The sequence below is a fragment of the Carcharodon carcharias genome, chromosome 22 (assembly GCF_017639515.1).
Source record: "Carcharodon carcharias isolate sCarCar2 chromosome 22, sCarCar2.pri, whole genome shotgun sequence".
NCBI classification, from domain to species: Eukaryota; Metazoa; Chordata; class Chondrichthyes; order Lamniformes; family Lamnidae; genus Carcharodon; species Carcharodon carcharias.
Window position 1 is genome coordinate 32,079,544 of NC_054488.1, and position 21,687 is coordinate 32,101,230.

A 21,687-nucleotide genomic window follows, 5' to 3' on the forward strand; every position below is an offset into this window, starting at 1 on the left:
ATTGAAATGCCTGAGAAGTCGAGTTGACTGTAAGACTCGGTTTACCTCCCAGCATTTTAATCAAATAGGAAACATGACTATCCCATTTAATTGAAAATGCTGTAATCACAAAAACACTTCACACTCTGCCAATGATTGTGAATGAAGAATGTCAGAATGCCACCACAGAAGTTACATTTTAAAGTTTTCAAATGTTTCCACCATAATTCTGATTAAGTAACTTGTGTAGCTGCCAGTTTTTAAAAATAATGCTAAAGCTGCCTGTATAAGGATTAGAATTTAGAACCAAAGCAGAAAAGTTACCTTTTTATTTAAAAAGGTGTTATCCGTTTGAGGTACATGCCTTCCAAAAAAACTACAGTAAACCGTTAAGCAAGTTGCATCTTTTTTGAATGATTGTTCAACTGCTTATTGGATCTAGGTTTGGTTTGCAGGATATATACTGAAATCAGTGAGCTGTATGGAAGCTGCTTGCACACTCACTCATCAACATTGTATCCCTACCCCAACCTAACCTGTTTATTTTATCGCTCTCCTTTCCATCCCTCCCCCTGCACAATTCCCAGCCCTCCTCCCATCCTCTCCCCTCTCTGCTTCACCAGTTAACCCCCACCATTTGACTGACTAAATGCTGTACTTGGCCTTGACTCCATTTGCAATGTCATGAAGGATTGATTCTTCTTACACTTAAAACAAAGTTCAGTCCAACATAATTAAGTTATGTTTTAGGTTACATTGTTGGTTATTGTAAAGCACAAAGAAGGTACAGTTTAATCTGTGTACATTTGGCTCTGCATCTATCTTCCACTATTCATCTTCACAGTAAGGCTTGTTCTCCTGCATATAGTTCAAATTCAAATGACAAGCTAATTACAATTATCATTTAAAGGAAATAATATTTAATGAGGAAAATTTGAGTCTAGATGTGATTCCAGTTTTAGAAGTATCAGCAGTATACACACAATCAATTTGAGAATTTAAAATCCTGAAATTGCCTCCTTAACACCAACGCTGAGGACTGCAATGGTTCAAGAAGGTCCTCCAGCACCACTGCCTCCTCAGGGGAACAAATACAGCCTCAGCTGCATCACCCTAATATCGCCAACAAATAAAAAATATGCTGTATAGAACCCAAAAATACAGGATGTAGACATGGGTACACACTTGTGATCCTCATTTACCAAGTTCCAAAACTGCTCCATATAACTTTGGAGAAGCATCTAGAGAAGGCCATGAGCCATGTCCTAGGGAAAGAAACATTTCTTATGCACCTCTGAGCAGCCATTTTCACAGCGAAAAGGGCCTTGTGTCAGATCACCTAAATGTCTGAAATGGTACAGAATCCTCAACATACAAAAATGACTTGATGAAATATGGGACAATACTAGTAATGTATAATTCAGGATAATATAAAAGATTTTTTGACTTGTGCATAAATATGAATAAATGATGAATATTGCTAAGTGTATATTTAGTGGCCCCGGCTATTTCCATTTTGCTTCATTCCGGCCTTCTAGGCAAATGATACACTCTATATGGTGATTACTTTAAAAACATTTAACCAAAAATCCAACTTTTGTATTTTATCTGTCATTTTTAAAGTATAAACTTTTCAGATATTGCAACGTTTGAATTGCTGTATTTGCACAAAGTAATGTGCACCATAGTAAACACTCACCCTTTGGATTACAGGGATGATCTGTGTCTGTGAAATAGCATTTCATTGTTGAGATGTGATGAAAATGTAGGGAAACAATTTAGTCCAATAGTTGCATTCAAACAATTTATTTGCACACATTGTCTTCAACGTGAAATCTTAACATTTGTTTTGACTATCAAAGCTAAATCTAACCTGAATATTTAAAAAAACAATAAGGATAATTTTAAAAATTAATCTCATACCAATGCTCTTTTAATAATTAAATCAGTACAATGTTTACATCAACATTTTTACAAGAACGATTTTTATTGAGCAGAATGGTAGATATTATAGTGCAAGCTAGTCCCCGTTGTATTTCATATTCATTTTACTTAAAAAAAAATCAATTTCTAAATAAGCCAAACTGAGCAACACTCTCCACTGACTTGCAATGTTTTATAAACTTAACTATGTATAACTTGGCCTTATGCTATTCAAGAACCAAGCAATATAATGGATTGAAAGTTATAGGGATAAGTACCTACTGAGATCAGCCATGTTATGGAATGGCAGAGCATGCTGGAAAAGCCAAATGTTCTGCTCCTGCTCCTGTTTTTTACGTTCTTAGAGACAACCAAACTTTCATTGCTCACAATAGCCTGTGCTGCTGGGTGCAGGTGTTGCTGTCTTGGAACTGAATTGTGGAGTGGTAGTGATCATCTGGAGCTGGAGTTAGTATTAAGCTTTTATGTAGGACTCCCCCTCAGGAGATGAAAATAGCTAGGATAGACTGAACACGGTATGTGTGGATGGATTGCGCTTGATGAACTAAATGTCTTGTTCTCTTTTCATGCTAAATCTCTTGCTCTTGTTAATTACCATATGGCTGGATTCACCTTGAATGAAGCTAATTATAAATCACCAAAGGATGTCATGCATTCAAATTAAACACTTCAATAAAAAGCACTTAATTTAATTACATTTTTATTTTAAGTTCCCTGATGCCAAAGCTTCATCCATGTCTTGCACAAACTGTCCCAACCTTGTCAAGGCTGGGTTAACATGTTCTTCTAGCCACTCTTCCACAGTCTCTGGATAATAGATTTTTTCCAGTGCTGTACTCAGCTCACTTACAGCTGTTTTCCAATTTGCATGGACGCTAAAAAAGGATCATTAGCCACTATTACTCCATCACAATAATCGTCGTTTATCAGATAGGTTATTGGGACTTCATATCCATACTCCTTTCTCATTAGTTAATTTTTAAGATTTTTGATGCATATATATTATACAAATATAGCGCCAACACAATGCAAACATACCTTCTGACTTCTCCTTCAAAATGCCGAATTATAATGGGGTGAACAATCTTCCTTTTTCTGTGGTAGTTACTGAACCATCCTTTTATGTAGCTAATTAGGAAAAAGTGAGAGGATTGAATTCACACTTCTATTAAGCTCCACTATGTTATTACAGTTTCTAAAACGAGAAAAAAATTGCATTTATCCACCATTTTCACATCCTAAAGAGCTTTCAAAGAACTTCATAGCCAATGAAGTGTTGTCACTATTGTTAAATGGTCCACAGTAGTAGCTAAGTTGTGCAAAGCAGTTTCCACGAACAGTAATAAGATAAATGACTGGATAATCCATTGGTAGTACTGGTTGAGGGATAACTTTTGATTCAAGAGATACACTCCCAATAATAGAGGTTGCACGGAAATGCATCCAGTGATAATATTTGGATATTATTTCCATGTTCACTGGTGTCATATGATTTTCCAAACTGTTACCAATTGATATAAAGATAAAATGGCTGAAATTGGACCAATGATGAATATGTGCCTTAAACTGTGTACACCATTTGAAAGATCTGCCCTATTGTTCAGAGGTAATATTTGGAAAAGGTATGGTTAAGGTGATTGAAAAAAGAAATACTTTTATTATATGAAAAGTAGGCCAAGTTAAAGCCATTATTACAGTATTAAATAGCAATTGATATTTATTCTCAACAATTCATATTTATGATAACTGCACCATCAAGTTTTTAAAAGACAGATTGTGAAATAATGTGGAAAAAGAATCGTAGAAATAAAAGACTAGGTTTTCTCATTGTAGGTAACTTAATACTCGTAAGTTAATTAATACCCATGTTAAAATAATGCCAGTTGGAAAATATAATAAAATATACAAAAGTCTAGATGTATATAAAACATGTAGAACTAGCATTGCATTGTTAGGGAAAGTAACTGGAGCTTTAATTTAATCAGGTTAATGCCTTCAAAGAACCAGTAGAAAGGGGAATTTCACACACATGTATTCACACTTTTCTTATGTCACAGCTTGAGGTCAGCCCTGATAAGCACCTTATTGCTTTCACATGTCACTTGGATGAACATCACAAATACATAGGCCAGATTCTGCATTTGCCATATGTAGATGGGTGCATGTAATTAAATTTTATGGCTCTGCTGTATTTCATACTGCTTATCTTGACTGGATGCTAAGTACTTGAGTTATCATCTAGGCCCCAGCATCCAGTATTGTAAGGTCATTCAGAAGAGGCCTCATCAGGATAGCTTGCAAGAAATTACCAACAGGAATGGGGGAACAACAATTTATACTGCATGAGAAGAGAGTGGCTCACTTACACATGCTAGACGCCACATATATTGACTCACCTTTGCTGACAGAAGGAACATGTCCACACATTGCACCTTCTTCAAATAATCAAAAGCTTAGAAAACAGACATTCCCTGTTTCATGCCCCAAGGCAATGTCTTGACCAAGCACAGTCAACCTGCCTTGTTTGAATTTGAACAAAGTTGGGCAGTTAACTGCCCCACGCGTCATAATCCATGTAACACCGCCAATCCGAGTCCACTTTCCAATCAATCAGCACTCCCTTCTTGTGCAGTATGAATTGTTATTCCCCCCGTTACTGTTGGTAATTTCTTATGAGCTACCCTGATGAGTGCAGGGGGAAAAGCTTTAATAGCATATCTCTTTTTTCAGCAATACTCAAGTTCTGTGCTACCAAACATCTAAAGATTGATGGATTCACTTTAACAGTTGTTTGTAGCAGAGAATTACAAACTCTAACCACTGTCCATGTAAAATTCTTTTCACTAGTACCCTTTTAATTGCTTTGCAAGAAGGATCTGTGATAACTGCTCTTCGAGTGATGCTATGCCCAAACCTCAGTAACGGCCTTGAAAATTTCTTTTAAAACAAAATGGTGGATTTTTAAGGCTACATTTTCCTGGGGCCTGCCGTGGCAAGTCTCCAGCTGTAGCCTGAGGCTCCAGACCTCCTCATTCCTATGCAGATGATCCCTGCGCCAGAAATCTGGTTAGGGTCAGAGACTGTTCTCACAGTGGCCAGAAATTCTGCCTCACCAGCCTGAAACCCCAATCCTTAAACCCTATAGGCAAATGGAATTCAACACTTCTTACTTTTTCTGTTAGTGTGTTAATTGCCAACATGTACAAAATTTAAACAGAAATCAAAAGGTACAGCTCTTACCTGTTTTCTTCAAGGAGTTTATCGACAGACTCCTGTAACGAGGTGATTATCTGAGTTACACGGTTGAATATATCACTGCCTGGAAAATTGCCAGCATCTTCAATGCTGAAAAAGGAATACATTGCCTTCCTCTTAATTTAACCTTTTAAATGTCATTTGCTGCTTATTTTTTCAAGTTCTAATTCGTTTCAATAAATTTGTCCTGATTTTATTTAATATTACATTTTATTGACATGATGTAGCAACAATGTAAGATATGATTATCAAGCAAAGATTTTGACACTTCTATGGTCTCAGGCATTACAAGATGGTCCATCATAAAAATGTTCAATAAGATTGGTCAATTTCTTTAGAGTGAAAACTATTATTGTACCCTTGTTCACTGTTAAACTTCAACACCAAATGTCTTTTACACTTGGACTAGATTTTATGGGGCGCAAGTGGTCCCTGCATCCCCTCAGCTAAAAAGTCTGGAGGAAGCCCACCCAGTAAAAGAACAGCTGACCCGTAGCCAATAGTAGATTTGAGGTGGCACTTTGAGGTGGCACTTCTACCCCTCAGGGCAGGAACTCATGCCTCAGAGGGCTGCCAGCCAATCAGCGATTGCCAGCTCTCCAGTAGCGGCAGTGTCACTGCTCCCATGGCACTGCTGGTACTGCTCTCGGGACTTGAGGATTCGAGCTGTGCAGGATCAGAAATTTCTAAGTGTCTGGTGGTCTTGACAGGGTGGGGTGGTATGGTTTGAGAGGCCATGGAGGGGAACCAGGGGGTTGTTGGCTTGGGGAGAGAGGGACCTATAATGGGTCCAGGGGACCCATTAAAGAAGAAACTTCGACCCTGAGTTATTTTACTAGTGTAAGCCCGTAGCAAAATGTTTAACAAAAGTTTAATTGTAAAAACAGAAATCCAGCTTTGTCCGAAAAAGACGTGCATTCAAAGCTTTTCATCTTGTGCTCATCTAGCTCGCAAGAAATTATCAACAGTAACGGGGGACAACAAAATATACTGCATGAGAAAAGAGTGGCTCACTTTTACAAGCCACATATAATCACACACAGGGCTCTAACCTTTGCAGGCAGAAGGAACGTGTCCACACATTGCGCCGTTTTCAACTAAACAGAAGCTTAGAAACAGTCATTCCCCGGCTCATTCCCCAGGGCAATGCCTTGACCAAACACAGTCAACCTGCCTTGTTTGAATTTGAACAAAACTGGGCATTTAACTGCCCCATGCTGCATGCTCCATGGTAACAACTCCACCAATCAGAGTCCACTTGCCAATCAGAGTCCACTTGCCAATCAATCAGCTCTCCCTTCTCATGCCATATAAATTGTTGTTCTCCCATTACTGTTGGTAATTTCTTATGAGCTATTCTGATGAGTGCAGGGGGAAAAGCTTTGATAGCATATCTCTTTTTTCAGCAATACTCTAGACATTCGGTAGCACAGAACTTAAGATTGATGAATTCACTTTGACAGTGATTTGTAGCAGAGAATTACAAATTCTAACTACTGTCCATGTAAGGATATTTTTTACTAGCTGTTCTTTTAATTCCTTTTGCGATTGACTTAAATTTGTGCCCTCTTACTGACCAGTGGCAAAAATCCATCACTATTTACCTAATAGCCTTCATAACCATAAAGCTTCTGTCGGGTCATCTCTTAACCATCTTATTCCTAATGGAAAACCCCCAGCTCAGAACTGTATCTCTTCATTTTGGTAATATCTTAGCAAATCTACACTCTCCCAATGTCCATTTTCTTAAATATCCTTCCTATAATAGATGCATGTACATTAGCAGATTCAAACAGACCAGAGCAATGACAAACTCTAAGATAAAAGCAAAATACTGTAGATGCTGAAAATCTGAAATAAAACAGAAACAGAACTTTGTTTTTTACAACAATAAACTCTTGTGGGTTTAATTTCAAACTAAAAGTGAAGGCAATTCAGATAGATTTGTAATGAATTATCATTTCCTCTAATAATTTAATTTTTCAGATTTTATTTGTGGATTTGAAATGCAAGAGGGCAGAAAATATCCAAATGAAGTCTGTTGATCAGTTACCTTAGAAAGTTAACTCTCAATGTTTTGAATCCAAGACACTTTTGCACAAAGTCCTCTTCCTTTTCAGAGAATATGCCTAGTTTGAAACATACAAAATGTCATTTATTTTAAAGCTGGGGCAATAACAATTCCTGTGCCAAACTTTTTACATTTGAGTCTGAGTTTATTCTATAAATATTGATTTCTCCTAAAACTCATGTCGGTAGAACAATTAGGGTATATCAGAAATCTCCATGATTACTCACTCAAAAGCAAGTAGAGAGAATTTTTAATTTTGCCCATAATTGGTTCAAATTCTGCATGGAGTTCATTTTGGACTAAAACTCATAAGTATATATATATATATTGTATTCCTCCCACACTTGCTATAATTATAAATGTATGTTGTACTAATTAAAATGATACACAAAACAACAAATAACCTTGCTTTTGAACTAGGAGAGAATGTGATATAGGTGCTGTGATAAATATATATTTGTTTGGAAATTAAAATGGTTAATCATCAACAGTGTGGATGCTGACAACTCTTTTTTTCCACTTAGCTCATATTCTAACTCCATACATGCACTCATGTTATGGCTTGGAGCAACACAGTTTATTTTTCATTCATCCAATTACACGCCAAAACTTGTCAATTAATTATTAGTTTAATACTAAAGGCAAAAGTTTACTTTTATCTTCCCACAGTGTGTATAAAGCAAAAATAAATGGTTAGAAATCAAGGGATAAGCTCAGTGTCACTTGTTGTAAGCTGTTTAATTTTTAAGTCCCATCAGGGCTGGAAAGTAGTTTCTGCAACATTCACCCACACACAGACATTTATCCTTGTTCACTAGCAAATTGCAACACCATCATTTATCATTTCCAGCATTTTACTGAAGTTTTCTTCACTCCGCTTTGAGGTTAGTAATGGAAGCATTAAAACATATGTAGCTTTGAATTTGTGTCTGTATGTGTGATTAAAGGCAATGAGTTATCTGCTTTAGCTTCAATTCTAAGCCAGAGTCGAAACAAATGAAAAAAAAAACATTTTAATTGAAACATATGGCCAGAATTTTACACTCCCCTACTGGATTTTTAGCTAGTGGGGTAAGTGGGGGGCAAGTGTGAAACTGAAGGTACAGGATTCCCTCCGGGTTCGGGCCCACCCCGTCCACACACTGATTTTATGCTGGGGTGGGCAAGGCCTTGGACGGGAAGCCTGCCCTCGTCCCAATTGAATTGGCCACTTAAGGGCTGTTTCTCACCCAGCCTCAATTTTCTGGCTGGTGGGAGGGTTCAGCTGGCATGGGGGAAAATCTACAGGGTTACATCTCGGGTGGGAAGGGGATTTGAAGTCGGGCTTAATGTCCAGTGACCTCCGGGACCTCCATCCTCTGGCCTCAGCTCCAGATCTCGATCACCCCCTTTGTGGCCCCCCCAACCCTGGCCTTCCCTACCCTCCCCGCCCTAGGGCACCTTGAACTTATCTGGGCCTGTGCTCCCCGGACTTTAGCTCTGACGTCCTCCTGAACTTGCTTTCTGTCCACTGCAGCTGCAGGAACTGGAGAGCTGCCGGCCAATCTGATTGGCTGACAGCTCTCTAAGGCAGGACCACCCCCCCCCCCCCCACCCCCCCCCAACCCCCGCCCCCCTCCCCGCCCCGCCGGCCACCCATGGTGTGTTCCCCACCGACTCTTTGGATGGCAGGAAGCGAGACCTCGCCATCTGAAAAATTCAGGCTATGTACATTTAACAGGCTGGGAAGAGAAAACCTGGGCTTTGTTAGGAAGAGAGGTTGTTTAATATGGAGGTTATTCATTTCACAAAATAACTACAAAGGAGTAAACATTGTTTAACTTTGGTAGTTGATTGCATTTATTGTGAAAGTGAGCAATACTAATTAATTCGAATAAACTGCCAAAGGGAAACTTTGTGGGAAGGGTTATAATGTTCCCACCCTCATTGCTGTTATACACGTTTATCTAAAACCTGAGAAGGTGAGCAAGTCCTTCCAGCACTGTGTAAATGTCTAGTATATGGAATACACTTGGTGATGATTTCCTTATTAATTTCTTTCACTTGCAAAGTGGCCAAGATTCAGGAAATGGCATTTCTGATGATGTTGCTTGTAACTCTGTTTAAATGTTTATTAAATGCCATGAACGCATAACAGAAAATTATTGAGTCCACAGCCCATGCTCAGGGCACAGAGACTGTAGACTAGAACAGTGCTTTACAAGAATGGTATGTACCCGAATAGTCATTCTAAATCAAGGACAAGTGGTTAAATCAGACTGAGCACATCTCATTCCTAATGACCCATACCTGAAAATCTACCCTTGGGAAACAACTCCCCTCCAAGACAACTGCAAATCAGATGGCAAGGTCTTCACAATGTAATAACTCAGAAAGTCAATGGTTATTTAAAACATCTTTAAACACTTTACATATAATACGTACGCCTTACCATTTTTCAGAGTTTGCAGACAGACCGCTAAGGATGGAATCCCCACAGGAAGTAGTTCACACAAAACGGAGAAATGATCATACCTTGCAAAACAAGACAACAGAAAAAATATAGAAAGAATTATGACTTAGATTATTTGGCTTCGCTTTGCGTGCACACCTAGGGCTGAACTTACTGGCCCTGTCCATCAGCTGCAAAGCCAGTGGCAACCCTGCTGTGACCATTCCTGGGGGTGGGGGTGCCGACGAGGTTAGATCCCATTCAGGCACTTGCTTGCCTGCTGTTGGAGTTCCCAGCACCTTCAGGGTGAGGATCCCACCTCTAAGAGCTGCTGGGCAATCAGAGGCTCGGCAGCAGACCCTGCAGGGTCACTGGGAGTGGTGGTTACTACAGGAGTCCCAGGAAGAAGAACAAGGATGGATGTGCCGCCTACTCCCCCATCCCGCCCCCACCCCACCCACCACATTCCCACCACCCCCCATCCTCCCATCACATCCCACCCTCCCCCTCTTCTCACTTCACCACACCCCCTCTCCACCCCCAGAGGAGAGGTAAGTGTGGTGGCTTCACCAGGGCCAATCGTGCAAGGGTGTGGAGTGGGACAGTGTGGAGGGCAGGGTAGTCTTTTAACATGATGGTCCTTGCCACTCATGGGGCCCTCTGTGGGAACTACGAAAGTTTCTTATAGGCTCAAGTCTCTGTTAATTTCAGCTTGCAAAAAATCAGTTTGGTGTATAACCTGTGTTAAGATTTTTCATTTGAGATTAGCTTAATTCCAGCATCAATCTGAATAAATAACCAGAAAGAGCAAAAAGGAGCTATGGTTTCTGCATAGATAGGTTATCAATTTCAGAGAAAAATCAGCAGCCCACACAGACAAAAACGATCCAGATATTATAAGACATGCAATGAAATGAGACGGAAGAGCATAACAGTGCTATTCTATTGCAAGTTGCTATTACCGGTAACTTTAAGTGTTTTGGCTTTATCTAACTGTAAAGCACACATTAATCTGAGAACAAAATGGTTCTTCGGACAGTCAAAATTGTATAAAATTCTGTGAGCAAACAGCATTGATGGGTGCATATGAAATTCCTCTTTACTGTTTGAGAGTTGATATAATCAAGATCATATAATGGAATTTCAATCCAAATATATTGGTTAAACTGTAAGGGCAGAATTTTCCCCCCTTCAGGGGGGAAGTTCAAGAGCGGGCATGTGGAGGTGCACCACCATTTTACGTGGGCGGGCCAATTAAGGACCACTTAGCGTGACGTCCACAAGGAAGCGCTATGCGTTCCCTGTGTGGGCAGGGGGCGGATTCCCTGAGCTGAGAGTGCGCTTTTTTGCATATGCACGTGAAAGAGCGCACCCATCTCCTGAGGCTAAGTGCTGCCTCAGGGAGATCGGCAACACATTAAAAAATATTAAAAACAGAAAAAAATAAAAATTCCCTGACATGTCCCCTCAAGTGACACTGTCACATGAGTTGGGACATATCCATCACTTTCAGTTTCACTTTTATTAAAAATTTATAAACATACACGAGAACTCATCCCATCTTTGGATGAGGTTTCATGCTTTTTCTAATACCCGCCAGGGCTCCCTGCCTGCCCGCCAACCTTAAGTTGGACGGGCAGGTCCACTAATTACATTAACTACTTTGTCAATGGCCTCAATAGGCCATTGACAGGTTGGCGGGCGCACAGCTGATTTGGCTGAGCCCCTGTCAACCTAAAAATTGAAATGGGGCGAGGTGACTTCGGGAGTTCCACCCGACGTCATTTTACGCGTTGGCGAGTGGGCCCCGCTCCCTGCTCGCTGACCTGACCTAAGTGTTTTCCCTTCAGATTCATTCTGTCCCTTAACATTGTTTGGGAAGGTAAAATAGATTTAAATGATTGTGTGTTGATCACAGCTACTGAATCTATAAGAAAACCAGACAGAAACACTGGGTGTAAACATAGTAGTAACGGCATATTTCTGACATACCTTTGCCAACCAGTGAGTACTATCCCATGTAACTGGATGGAATCCCTTGGCACAGCTTCTGCTACCTTCAGCCACTGCAGATGATTAGCTAAGTGATAGCTAATGGGCGTTAGAGACTGAGCTGCACCTGTAGCTCCTTTAAAAGCACTTGCAAACCAAATATGAGAGAATCCAGTGCGCTGGTACTTATGTATTTGAAGCACTAAGTGAATAAAATCAGATTAACATCTGTTTACGACACACAATTATAATTATTATTACCATTATTTTTAACACTAAAAACATATGGAAAAAAGTACTTTTCAAAACCTTTCAAGATAAACGTTACTGCAAAGCAATAAAAGAGGCTGTTCTCAGCCTATTAACAGGCAGTGTGAAAGACATCAATTTCAAATGCTGTTTACTGTCATTTTTAATTACAAATTAATTGTTGTTATTAGATGTGTCATCAGAAACCACATCTCCAATGGGTTCATTTGTTTTCAAAGTCAATGACAATGCACTGTTAAAGAGCATAAAATGTTAAAATAAAATAAACAACATAAGATAATTTTAAAAGCACTCAGCAGGTCCAGCAATATCTGTCGAGAGAAAAACAGAATTACAATTTCAGGCTGATGACCTTTTGTCAGAACTGGAAAAAGTTGAAGATGTAATAGGTTTTAAGCAAGTACAGGGGTGGAGTCAGCAGAGAGTGGGGAAGGAACAAAGCAGACGTTGTGACAGAAAGGAAAACAGAGTCAAATGGGAAACGAAGGGACAAAAACATTAACTCTGTTTCTTCCTCTAAAGATGCTGCTATTTTCCGCATTTCCTGTTTTTATTTCAGATTTCCAGCATCTGCAGAACTTTGCTTATGAAAAGAGTAATTGTGGGAATATGCTGTAGAAATGGTTTGTGTTTCAGCTGCAGAAAATCAGTGTAATACTCTGTGAAGGCCTTTTTTTATAATGAATAATAAAATAGATTTATTTATAATTTTGAATATAACTTTCCTCTGAGTTGTTTTGATAAATTGTCATGACACAAATTCTTACAAGAAATAATATTAAAGGAACATCTTATCTTACCTGATGCATGATTTTAATTTATAAATAAGGTTTATCAAGCTTATTTTTACTATATTTTATATTCCCATTTTTAATTGGCATGATAGCTACACTTCAACTTAGAATGCAAATTTACAACTTTCCCAATTTTGAATTACTTCTGCCAAAATAAATATAACAATATACAAAAATGCCGTGTGCTAGAAATGTATTTGAAATACTTCATTCTATCCATAATTTTTCTGGGGGTTATAGGATAATGGTTTCAAATATTGTTTCCTTCATTTTTTTTAACTATTTATATTGCTTTCAAAACAGCTGAATGTTATGGTTTAGAGGTACTGTACTAGACAAAGGTCAGCAGGTACCTCAGGATCATATCAGAAATTATTTCGTGACAAAAGACATAATTTTTGATTATGAAGAAATTCACATATAGTTACATCTTTGTTACATTGTAGCAGCAACAAATAAAGACCCTCTGCAACACTTACAGCAGACAAAAGGCGTTGCATCAACAAAGGTCTGCTAAAAAGGTGTCAGTTGTGACACGTTTGCATCTGTTTAGTTGCTCTATATAAAAAATGCCAAGAAATACTTGGTTAATTTTCACATTGCTTTTAATTGTTATGGAGATTGAAAATAAATCAAATTAACTTACTCATTTTATCCATATCAAAATTGGCGTTATAATCCCAGATCATCGGTTCAACAAATTGACTCAACATGGATTCTAATGGGAGATAAAAGGAAAAATGCTGTGATAAGATTTGCATCAAAAGGCAAAAGTAAAATAATTTAGAAAAATGAAACAGGTTTACCGCGCTTGTTTGAAAAGGGCTCAGAATAAATATAAGCCTCAGAATGTCAGAATTACCTTTTTAGTTCACAACTTCATTTATGTTTTTGGTTCATTAGTGATACTTTGATAAGAAGATTCTAGTATATCATTATTCTGGTAAAAATATGATAATTATGCTATGATGGTCCCATTTTTTAAAGGAAAATTATCTTTTTAAGCTTTCAGAGTAATTTATCAGAAATGATTAGAACAATAAATAAACTAGAAATGTATTTGAAATACTTCATTCTATCCCTAATTTTTCTGGGGGTTATAGGATAATGGTTTCAAATATTGTTTTCTTCATTTTTTTAAACTATTTGTTATTGCTTTCAAAACAGCTGAATGTTATGGTTTCGAGATACTGTACTAGACAAAGGTCATTAAGTACCTCAGGATTATATTAGAAATTATTTCGTGACAGAAGGCATAATTTTTGATTATGAAGAAATTCACATATAGTTACGTCTTTGTTACATTGTAGCAGCAACACATAAATACCCTCTGCAACACTTACAGCAGCCAGAAGGCATTGCTAAAAGATCTGCTAAAAGGGTATCAGTTGTGACACGGTTGCATCTGAGTCAGAAGGGTTATGGTTTCAAGTTTCCACAGCCTTGAACACAAAAATCCAGCTGGCACTGCAATGTTGTACTGAGGGGTTGTTGCACAGTCAGAGGTGCTATCTTTTGGAAGACACTTTAAATTGAGGTCCCATCTGCCCTCTCAGGCGGATGAAAAAGACCCTATGACATTATTCTGAAGAATAGCACGGGTGTTAACCGTGCTTGGCCAATATTTACCCCTCAATTATCACAAACACAGGTTATCTGGTCATCATCATGTCAGTGTTTGTGGGAGTTTGTTGCATGCAAATTCACTGCCATGTTTCCTACTTTACAACAATGATTATATTTTGAAAGTAATTAATTGGCTGTAAAGTGATTTGGGGCGTTTTGAGGTTGTGAAAGATGCTATAGAAATGCAAGTCTTTCTCCTTCCTTTAAAATCAGACCAGAAAAAAATGTATTTAAAGTTGCAGCAAACATGCTGAAATGATACTAACGGAGGAGCATATGCCCTGTCAGTCTTCCATCTCGTGAGATGATGGTTTACGCAATGGCGGTCAACTCTGTGTTAAACATCACGTGGTGTATCTTGGGGGCCCACTGCTGCAGACGAAGTCAGTGGGCTGAGAAGATGTAGAATTCGTCAGCCTCCATTTTCACTGGGCCCTCTTCCCAGCCAGCTGAGCTTTCCATTTCACCTCGTCTCTTCTGATGTCCCTTCAAACAATCAGTCTCCAAAGGTCCCAGCCTTCAGTATTGCCGGTGTCAATGTCCACCATCTTCATATCTTGCATGCAGGTGTCCTTGTAGCAGAGATATATATGTTCAGCTGATCATGACCCAGTGGCCAGTTCACCAGATAGAAGGTCTTTGGCTGTAAGGCCATCATCCAATGAACGTGGGTCGAGCCATCACAGACAACTTTGGCTTAGTAGTGTACGTTGATGGAATTAGCATGTTCCAGGACCTCTGAGCTGATGACCTTGACCTGCCAAGAGATGCTGAGGGTATGTCTGAGACAGCAAAGCTGTTCACCTTTTCTCCTGTGTAGCATATGTTGTCCAAGTCTCACCACCGTGTGGTAAACTGGAAGTTTGGTAGTTCAACAATCTCTTACTCACCTTGGATATAATGCAATATAGCAGCAATGTACATATTGATTTCTGCATCAAGTGACAGATCACTAGCGATTTTAGAGCTATCAACAACTTCCAGAGATACGTTGTCAATGCTGATTGATGGCAGTGTGGCAACATTCTGGACTATGACATTTGTGTTCCTCATATTGGTGGTCAACCCAAACTCTTTGCTGGTTTGAAAGAGTCTGTCCATTTGATGCTGAAGGTGTTCCTCAGTATGGAATGTGAGTGCAGCATCATTGGTATAGTGTAACTCTGTGATGCTCCTGGTGCAGTTTTGTCCTGGATTTCAAGCCTGAACAGCTTTCTGTTAGTTCTGGTATGCCAGTAGACACCCTCTGTAGATGAACTGATAGCATATGACAGCAACAAAGAGAAGAATGTGCAAAAGGGCACTGGTGTCCAAATGCAACCCCGATTGACCCCACTGCAGATCTTCAAGGGTTCTGGTGTTTCCATGTTATAGTTGATCTATACCACATACACCATGCTGGAAAGCAGGCCAGTGGAAAAACTGAACTTAGAGCCAAGTGCTTCTCTCTCTTTCACACTTTTAGTTCAATACATTTCATATACTTAATTCAAAAGGAGTCGCTGACAAGACAATAATACCTTTAAGTTTCTCTTCACTGATGTTCCGAAGCATGTCATCCCAAAGGATGGGTTTCACATCTGGGTGGCTAGTGATAATATAGCTTGCAACAGCTTTCACGTGAGACAAAAATAGACTATCTACATTTGTTTGGCTTTGCTCAAACAATTTCTTGGATTCTTCACCTTCACCAAGGTAATAAACCTAAAGATAATATATAGATCAACATGTTTCATTTTAAAAAAGTAAAAGTAGTTAACATGAAATATTACAAGATTAACTGAATGGCCTCCAAGAACAAACAATATTTTTGCAAAAGTATGCATCAAAACTTCCACATAATTGTTGCAGTACCTCATCTGATCCAATGTGCATCCATTTTAGGTCCGTATGTATTGCCATGATCTGGTCAATCATGGATTTTACTAGTTCCATAGACTCCTTTTTATGAGGATTGAGGCTATTAGGGAAACTTTTCATTTCACGAAGATGAGAAAAGGTTTTATGTTTAAGGACAAACTGTAGGAACAAGGTTTAAAAATAAAGTGTCAATCAAGGCAATTCAACTTATCAAAAGGACCACATATTCTGGATCTGATACACAGAAATCTCTCATGGTTGCTGTATTTCTCAGTATTTAATTAGATAAGCATCCCACGTTGACACAGGCACTACCACATACAAATACATCAAGGCCAACACAGGATTAAGCGCATGGGGTAGCATAACCCGTACTAAAAAGGTTAACCTGGTGGTTACACTAATGTACTATGTTTAAAACACTAACAAACATAGCAAAATGGTGCAGAGTTTTAGATACAAGATTTATCAATTTTGATCTGTTATCTAAACTCTGAGCAAATGAAGTTAAGTCAATACTGTAGTTTCTTATCCATTCTGTTTTGAGACACTGTGAGCTGAAGCTTCCGAGGAATGGCAATCATTACTGGATTGTCCCTCCACTCCTATTTCTTTACACTAGTTGGAGCTCCACATTTCTGCAACGGGGCATCTTCAGACCTGTTCTGGGTGTTCTCCTTTGTGTTGCAGGATTGTTGGGGAGACCAACTTACGTCCCCTTTGTATGGCGCTAGCTGCTGTATTTTGGTTAAGTCTTCATTCACTAACATAGTGAACAGCTTTGGGACATTTAAATAGCTTTTCACCGTGTTAGGGAATGAGTGTGAGTGAGGTAAGTGGGTAGGGTGGCAGGGTGGTGGGTGGCAGCGCAGGTAGTGTGGCAGGGTAGGCAGAGTGCTGAGATCGGGTCAGGTCAGGTCGGGGGTGGGTCAGAGGGTTGTGGGGAGGAGTTGGATGGTGGGGGTAGGTCAGAGGATCGGGGGGAGTCGGAGGGTCAGGAGGAAGGGGTTGGGGAGTGAGAAGTCTTGGGGGGGTCATGAGTTAGACATGGTTTTTTCCTGTCTAATATTTCCTGGTTAACTATCCAGGTAAGTAATTCAAACCCTCGAAGTCTCCAACTCTAACTCGCAGTTGGAGACTTTTTCGGAGGGTTTCAGATGCAGAGGAATTTCCATTGGAAGTTGAAACTTCCCAGACTATTTCCATGGAGTTCTTGGGTTGGGATTTCCAAGGAGTCCCATGGCACATCCTCTACGGTACATCCGGTCTCTGACCATCTGGAGGCCGGAAAATCTTGGCCTATCGTTTACAGTAAAATTTATCAGTCTTTTTAGTAGATTTCATGAGATTTAGCCCAACATGGCCTTTGAGCTTTATTTTGTTTCTAAACTCACCTCCATGTGGCCAAAGGTTTGCACCAATGGAATTACTTCAAAATTATGCATTCTGGCAAGATTTAGAATTTCTCTGATGTCTGAAGGACTGCAATGCAAAATGTACATCATTAATAAGTTATCAACACAGACGGTAATATTGCAAATGCCTCCAATTGCTGGCTCCTCCACAGTTGGTTGAATTTTGTCAGCCGTTAAATGAAGTGTCACAGGATAGTCAGGCATCCTGTCTCCTGGGAGGGGAAGCCAGGCAAGACAACTATTAGTGTTTCACGCCCAGTCAATGTGTGCATGCTTGTATCTGTGTATCATAATGACAAAAATGATTATGTCCATGCTGCCTGGCTGCTCTTCTAAGCCATTTTTTCTGTGATTGCATGGCTCAGCACATCTAAAGCTTGTGCAACCACATGGTTCAGCACTCACAGGGCACAAGGTGGTGGGGTAACAAAGCCAATAACAATTGTTCATGTTGTCATCTTCAGCATTATGTAATTTAAAAAGTATCGACAGTTTAAATCCAATCAGGTACAAGTGCAGTAGGCACTCCTCCTGCTACTTTACCAGTCAAGCTATTTCACGTAAGTGGACTCAGCGTACAGCAGCTCGGAGTATTTGTTTCCCTGCTCTCAGATGTCACTTCCAGTTAACCTGCAGAAACAATGATTCACTGAGACCAGAATAGATAATTAATCCTCCATTTCTTCTAAATGGATTTTTTTTAAAAAAACCCAAAAATATAGAGTGTACAACAAGGTGGATTGGGCCTCAGCTTGGAACATGGGACTGAAATTAGATGTCTTGTAGGTGTATCATTCAGGTTTAGAGTTTATATTGTACACTTTGATGGCTTATGATTGTTTGACTTTGTAAAAACCTTGTTGCAATATTAATGTTGTTACAATTGTGATAGAAACCAGCAGCTTTTTTTTTTAAAAGGAGACAAAATTTGAAATCCCAGTTATTTACTAGGTGAATAAAGCCACAAGTTTCCACAGGTTAAAACAGGGGAATTTTTACTATGCAAGTGTCAATAAAGTTAACACAAAATGTTATCTATCCTATACTCTAACATCCAGAAATAACCTGAGTTAAAACATGTTATGGTAGAATATAAACTATAAATTGCACATCAAATGACAAATACAACAAAGAAAGATCTTACAAATTTGCTCAGCAGTCCACTCAGATTTTAGTGATCAGTGTGAGTCACTAAATCTTTTAAATTCTGTCTTACTCATGAGGAATTTCAGCTTCCACTCCTTTCAGGAGCTAGTCTGATCCCCAAACTACAGCAGCGCACAACTAACATGAGGCACATGGGCACGGGCTTCACCATAAATGGCACATGTCTGCAGAATTTGCTCAACTTGGTCTAGATGGCATAAACTCACCACTGTTATCTTCAAGTAACAGAAACAACAGCAGCAACTTTTTCTTTTTGCTTATTCTCAGCTTCTGGATCCAGCCTTTTCTCGAGTCTTCTTCAGCTTGTCTGTTCTGTTCCAGTGGGCTGAACGACTGCTACTGCACAGATTGGAGTGATCTGTGTCCTTTTATATCTTTCACCAAGGTTTTAGTTTCAATTTCCCAACCTTAGCTTGCTCCTGATTCCCTTAGAGGCAGGTAATTTCAGTTTCATTTCTGTGTTTACCCTTTCTGGCTCTCTTTTAGTTTATTTTTCAGTTCAGCTTCTGTTTTGAGGTAGGGCTGCCTCAAAAACACACAAATTAAACTTAAAAAAAATACAGATTTCCTCACAATGTTGATAACTCACACTGTTTGTTAACTTTCAGTAATAACTTAATACACTTTACCTGACATTTACTTATCTACATTAAAATGCATCATTCGTTCCTCAGCTCATCTATTCAGTCCTTGAGTAGTCTGATTCTCTTACTCAGCATCTGACCACAAAGTTTAGTGTCAGTTGCAATATATTTACTGTAAACAATGTGAATAGCAAGGTGTCCTGAACAAATCTGCTGAATTCCAAGACATTTGTTCTGTTATCATTACCTCCTGCTTTCTGTTGCCAAGTCAGTCTGCAATTCAATAAGCTAATGTGCCGTTAACCCCATTAATCTTAGCTTAATTTATAATCTAATTTTCAGAACATAGTGAAAAGCTTTCTAAAAATCCAAACTGATTATATTCACTATATTGTCCTTGTGAATGAACTGAGTTGCCACCTCAAGTAAGCTCATAATGTCTACTCATGTAATTTGCTCTTTACTTTAGCACTAATAGCATCCTATAAAATACCTAGTGGCATTTTCCCACTACTGATGTTGTATTGTATACAAGCCATCATGGAGCTCAGGTTGCCAATTGCTGACTCTTTGGCTTTTGAATTATCCATCGATGACTGTCCCTTATTAAAGCTGGTTAAGAAATCCAGTTCAGATAAAATTTCATCTTTTTAAGAGTGAAAGTGGCAACTGCAATACGGGATATTTTCAGCATCATATACCAGAGTCCAATGGTGCAATGGACTAATGAAAATATTCACCAGCTCTTTCTGATAGAAGTTCACAGTAAAATTAAAAGCAAAATGCTGTCAATGCTAGAATTCTGAAATAAAAACAGAAAATGCTGTAAAAACTCAGCACGTCTGGCAGCATCTGTGGAGAGAGAAATTGAGTTAACGTTTCAAGTCCATATGACTTCTTCAGAGCCATACAGGCTCAAAACATTAACTGTTTCTCTCTCTATAGATGTTTCCAGACTTGCTGATTTTTCCAGCACTTTTTTGTTTTTATTTCATAGAAAAATTCTCGAGCCCTGGTATTCATCCCAATCTCATTATGACTTGTTCCCTCCACCAGAGGGAACAATTAATTTTGCTGCCTTCTGTCTCACTGAACCCAGGTATAACTAATCCCCCATTAATGGTTTATTTCCTATTATGGAAAGTACCCTTCTATTGAAAGAAGCAGACTTTGCCAAACTGGAGAACAGGGCATGTAATTTTCTTTTTTTTTATTCATGGGATGTCAGCTTCAGTGGCTGGGCCAGCAATTATTGTCCATCCCTAGTTGCTCTTGAGAAGGTGGTGGTTAGCTGCCTTCTTGAACCGCTGCAGTCCACGTAGTGTAGGTACACCCACAGTGCTGTTAAGGAGAGAGTTCCAGGATTTTGACCCAGCGACAGTGAAGGAATGGTGATATATTTTCAAGTCAGGATGCTGAGTGACTTGGAGGGGAACAAATGCAAATATGGTACTTTTTCAAACCCCAAAACTTGTATTTCTTTCAAAAATGGTCAAACTCCACCTTACTGGCATAGATGGACGTTTCTCTTCCCTCTCACAACCTCCTCTAGTACAACTCACCTTGCTTGACTAATTTGTACGTGCTAACTATCTGCCTCCTACACGTTTGTAGATTATAAACAAGCAAATTGGAGAGCTGTCCCATCAGTTACTGCAGTTTCGTTCAGCTGATAATGCATACAGAGGGGCCAAGTCTCTCCAAGCAAAAGGAATATGTTCAAGCCTTGCTCCTTTTTTGAATTACCTGGGAGCTTGGGGAGCCTATAGTTCCCTGTTGTTTTCTCCATGGCAACACCTCAGCCAATCAGAGTTGACTTGTCAACCAATCAACACCTTTTCGCCTATGGTACAAACTGTTGTGATTGTCAAATCCGAAACATTCTTGCGTTTGTCCAGATTTTTAGAACTATCTTTACTGCTGTTTTCACAATTAGGACATACAGATGACAATGTACAATTAAGTAAAACAAATATTTATCAAATAGGATTCCAAATACCTCACTGTTAATTCTGTAAATGGTGCTCACCATCCGTGAAGATTAGTGGCCCAAGAGTGACAAACTGGAAGCAAATTTTAAATGAATGAGAAGATTATTCATGCAGCAGGATAACAAGCAGCAATCCAGCCACTGTGAGGCAGGAAGTAATTCCAATTCTATAGCGACATGACCACTTGAAGAGTTGAGCAAAGTGCTCTTGTAATGCATTATTGATTATAAATACAAACAATTATAAACTGGAATGGTATTACTAAGTAGATTATTGTTTAGCTTTAGGATAATGAAATAGAACTGCTG

General features: G+C 39.1%; 1 protein-coding gene across 7 annotated transcripts in view; it reads right to left on the minus strand.

The window, feature by feature from the left end:
- Nucleotides 1-1,769: 1,769 nt before the first annotated feature.
- Nucleotides 1,770-21,687, minus strand: part of LOC121293753 (hexosaminidase D-like) — a 33,102-nt gene continuing 13,184 nt past the window's right edge. For 4 of the 7 annotated variants that reach the window (XM_041217027.1, XM_041217025.1, XM_041217026.1 and 1 more), the window contains 10 exons: nucleotides 17,617-17,704; nucleotides 16,217-16,381; nucleotides 15,883-16,066; nucleotides 13,383-13,454; nucleotides 11,673-11,874; nucleotides 9,681-9,763; nucleotides 7,232-7,307; nucleotides 5,164-5,268; nucleotides 2,962-3,051; nucleotides 1,770-2,798 (listed from right to left, as the gene is read on the minus strand). In XM_041217027.1, coding sequence (XP_041072961.1) covers nucleotides 2,624-2,798; nucleotides 2,962-3,051; nucleotides 5,164-5,268; nucleotides 7,232-7,307; nucleotides 9,681-9,763; nucleotides 11,673-11,874; nucleotides 13,383-13,454; nucleotides 15,883-16,066; nucleotides 16,217-16,381; nucleotides 17,617-17,704 — 1,240 coding nt within the window. In that variant the 3' untranslated portion in view covers nucleotides 1,770-2,623. Of the gene's footprint in view, nucleotides 2,799-2,961; nucleotides 3,052-5,163; nucleotides 5,269-7,231; nucleotides 7,308-9,680; nucleotides 9,764-11,672; nucleotides 11,875-13,382; nucleotides 13,455-15,882; nucleotides 16,067-16,216; nucleotides 16,382-17,616; nucleotides 17,705-18,180; nucleotides 18,268-19,010; nucleotides 19,383-21,387; nucleotides 21,452-21,687 lie in introns of those variants that run through there. The other 3 variants (XM_041217031.1, XM_041217033.1, XM_041217032.1) reach the window with 3 other exon arrangements.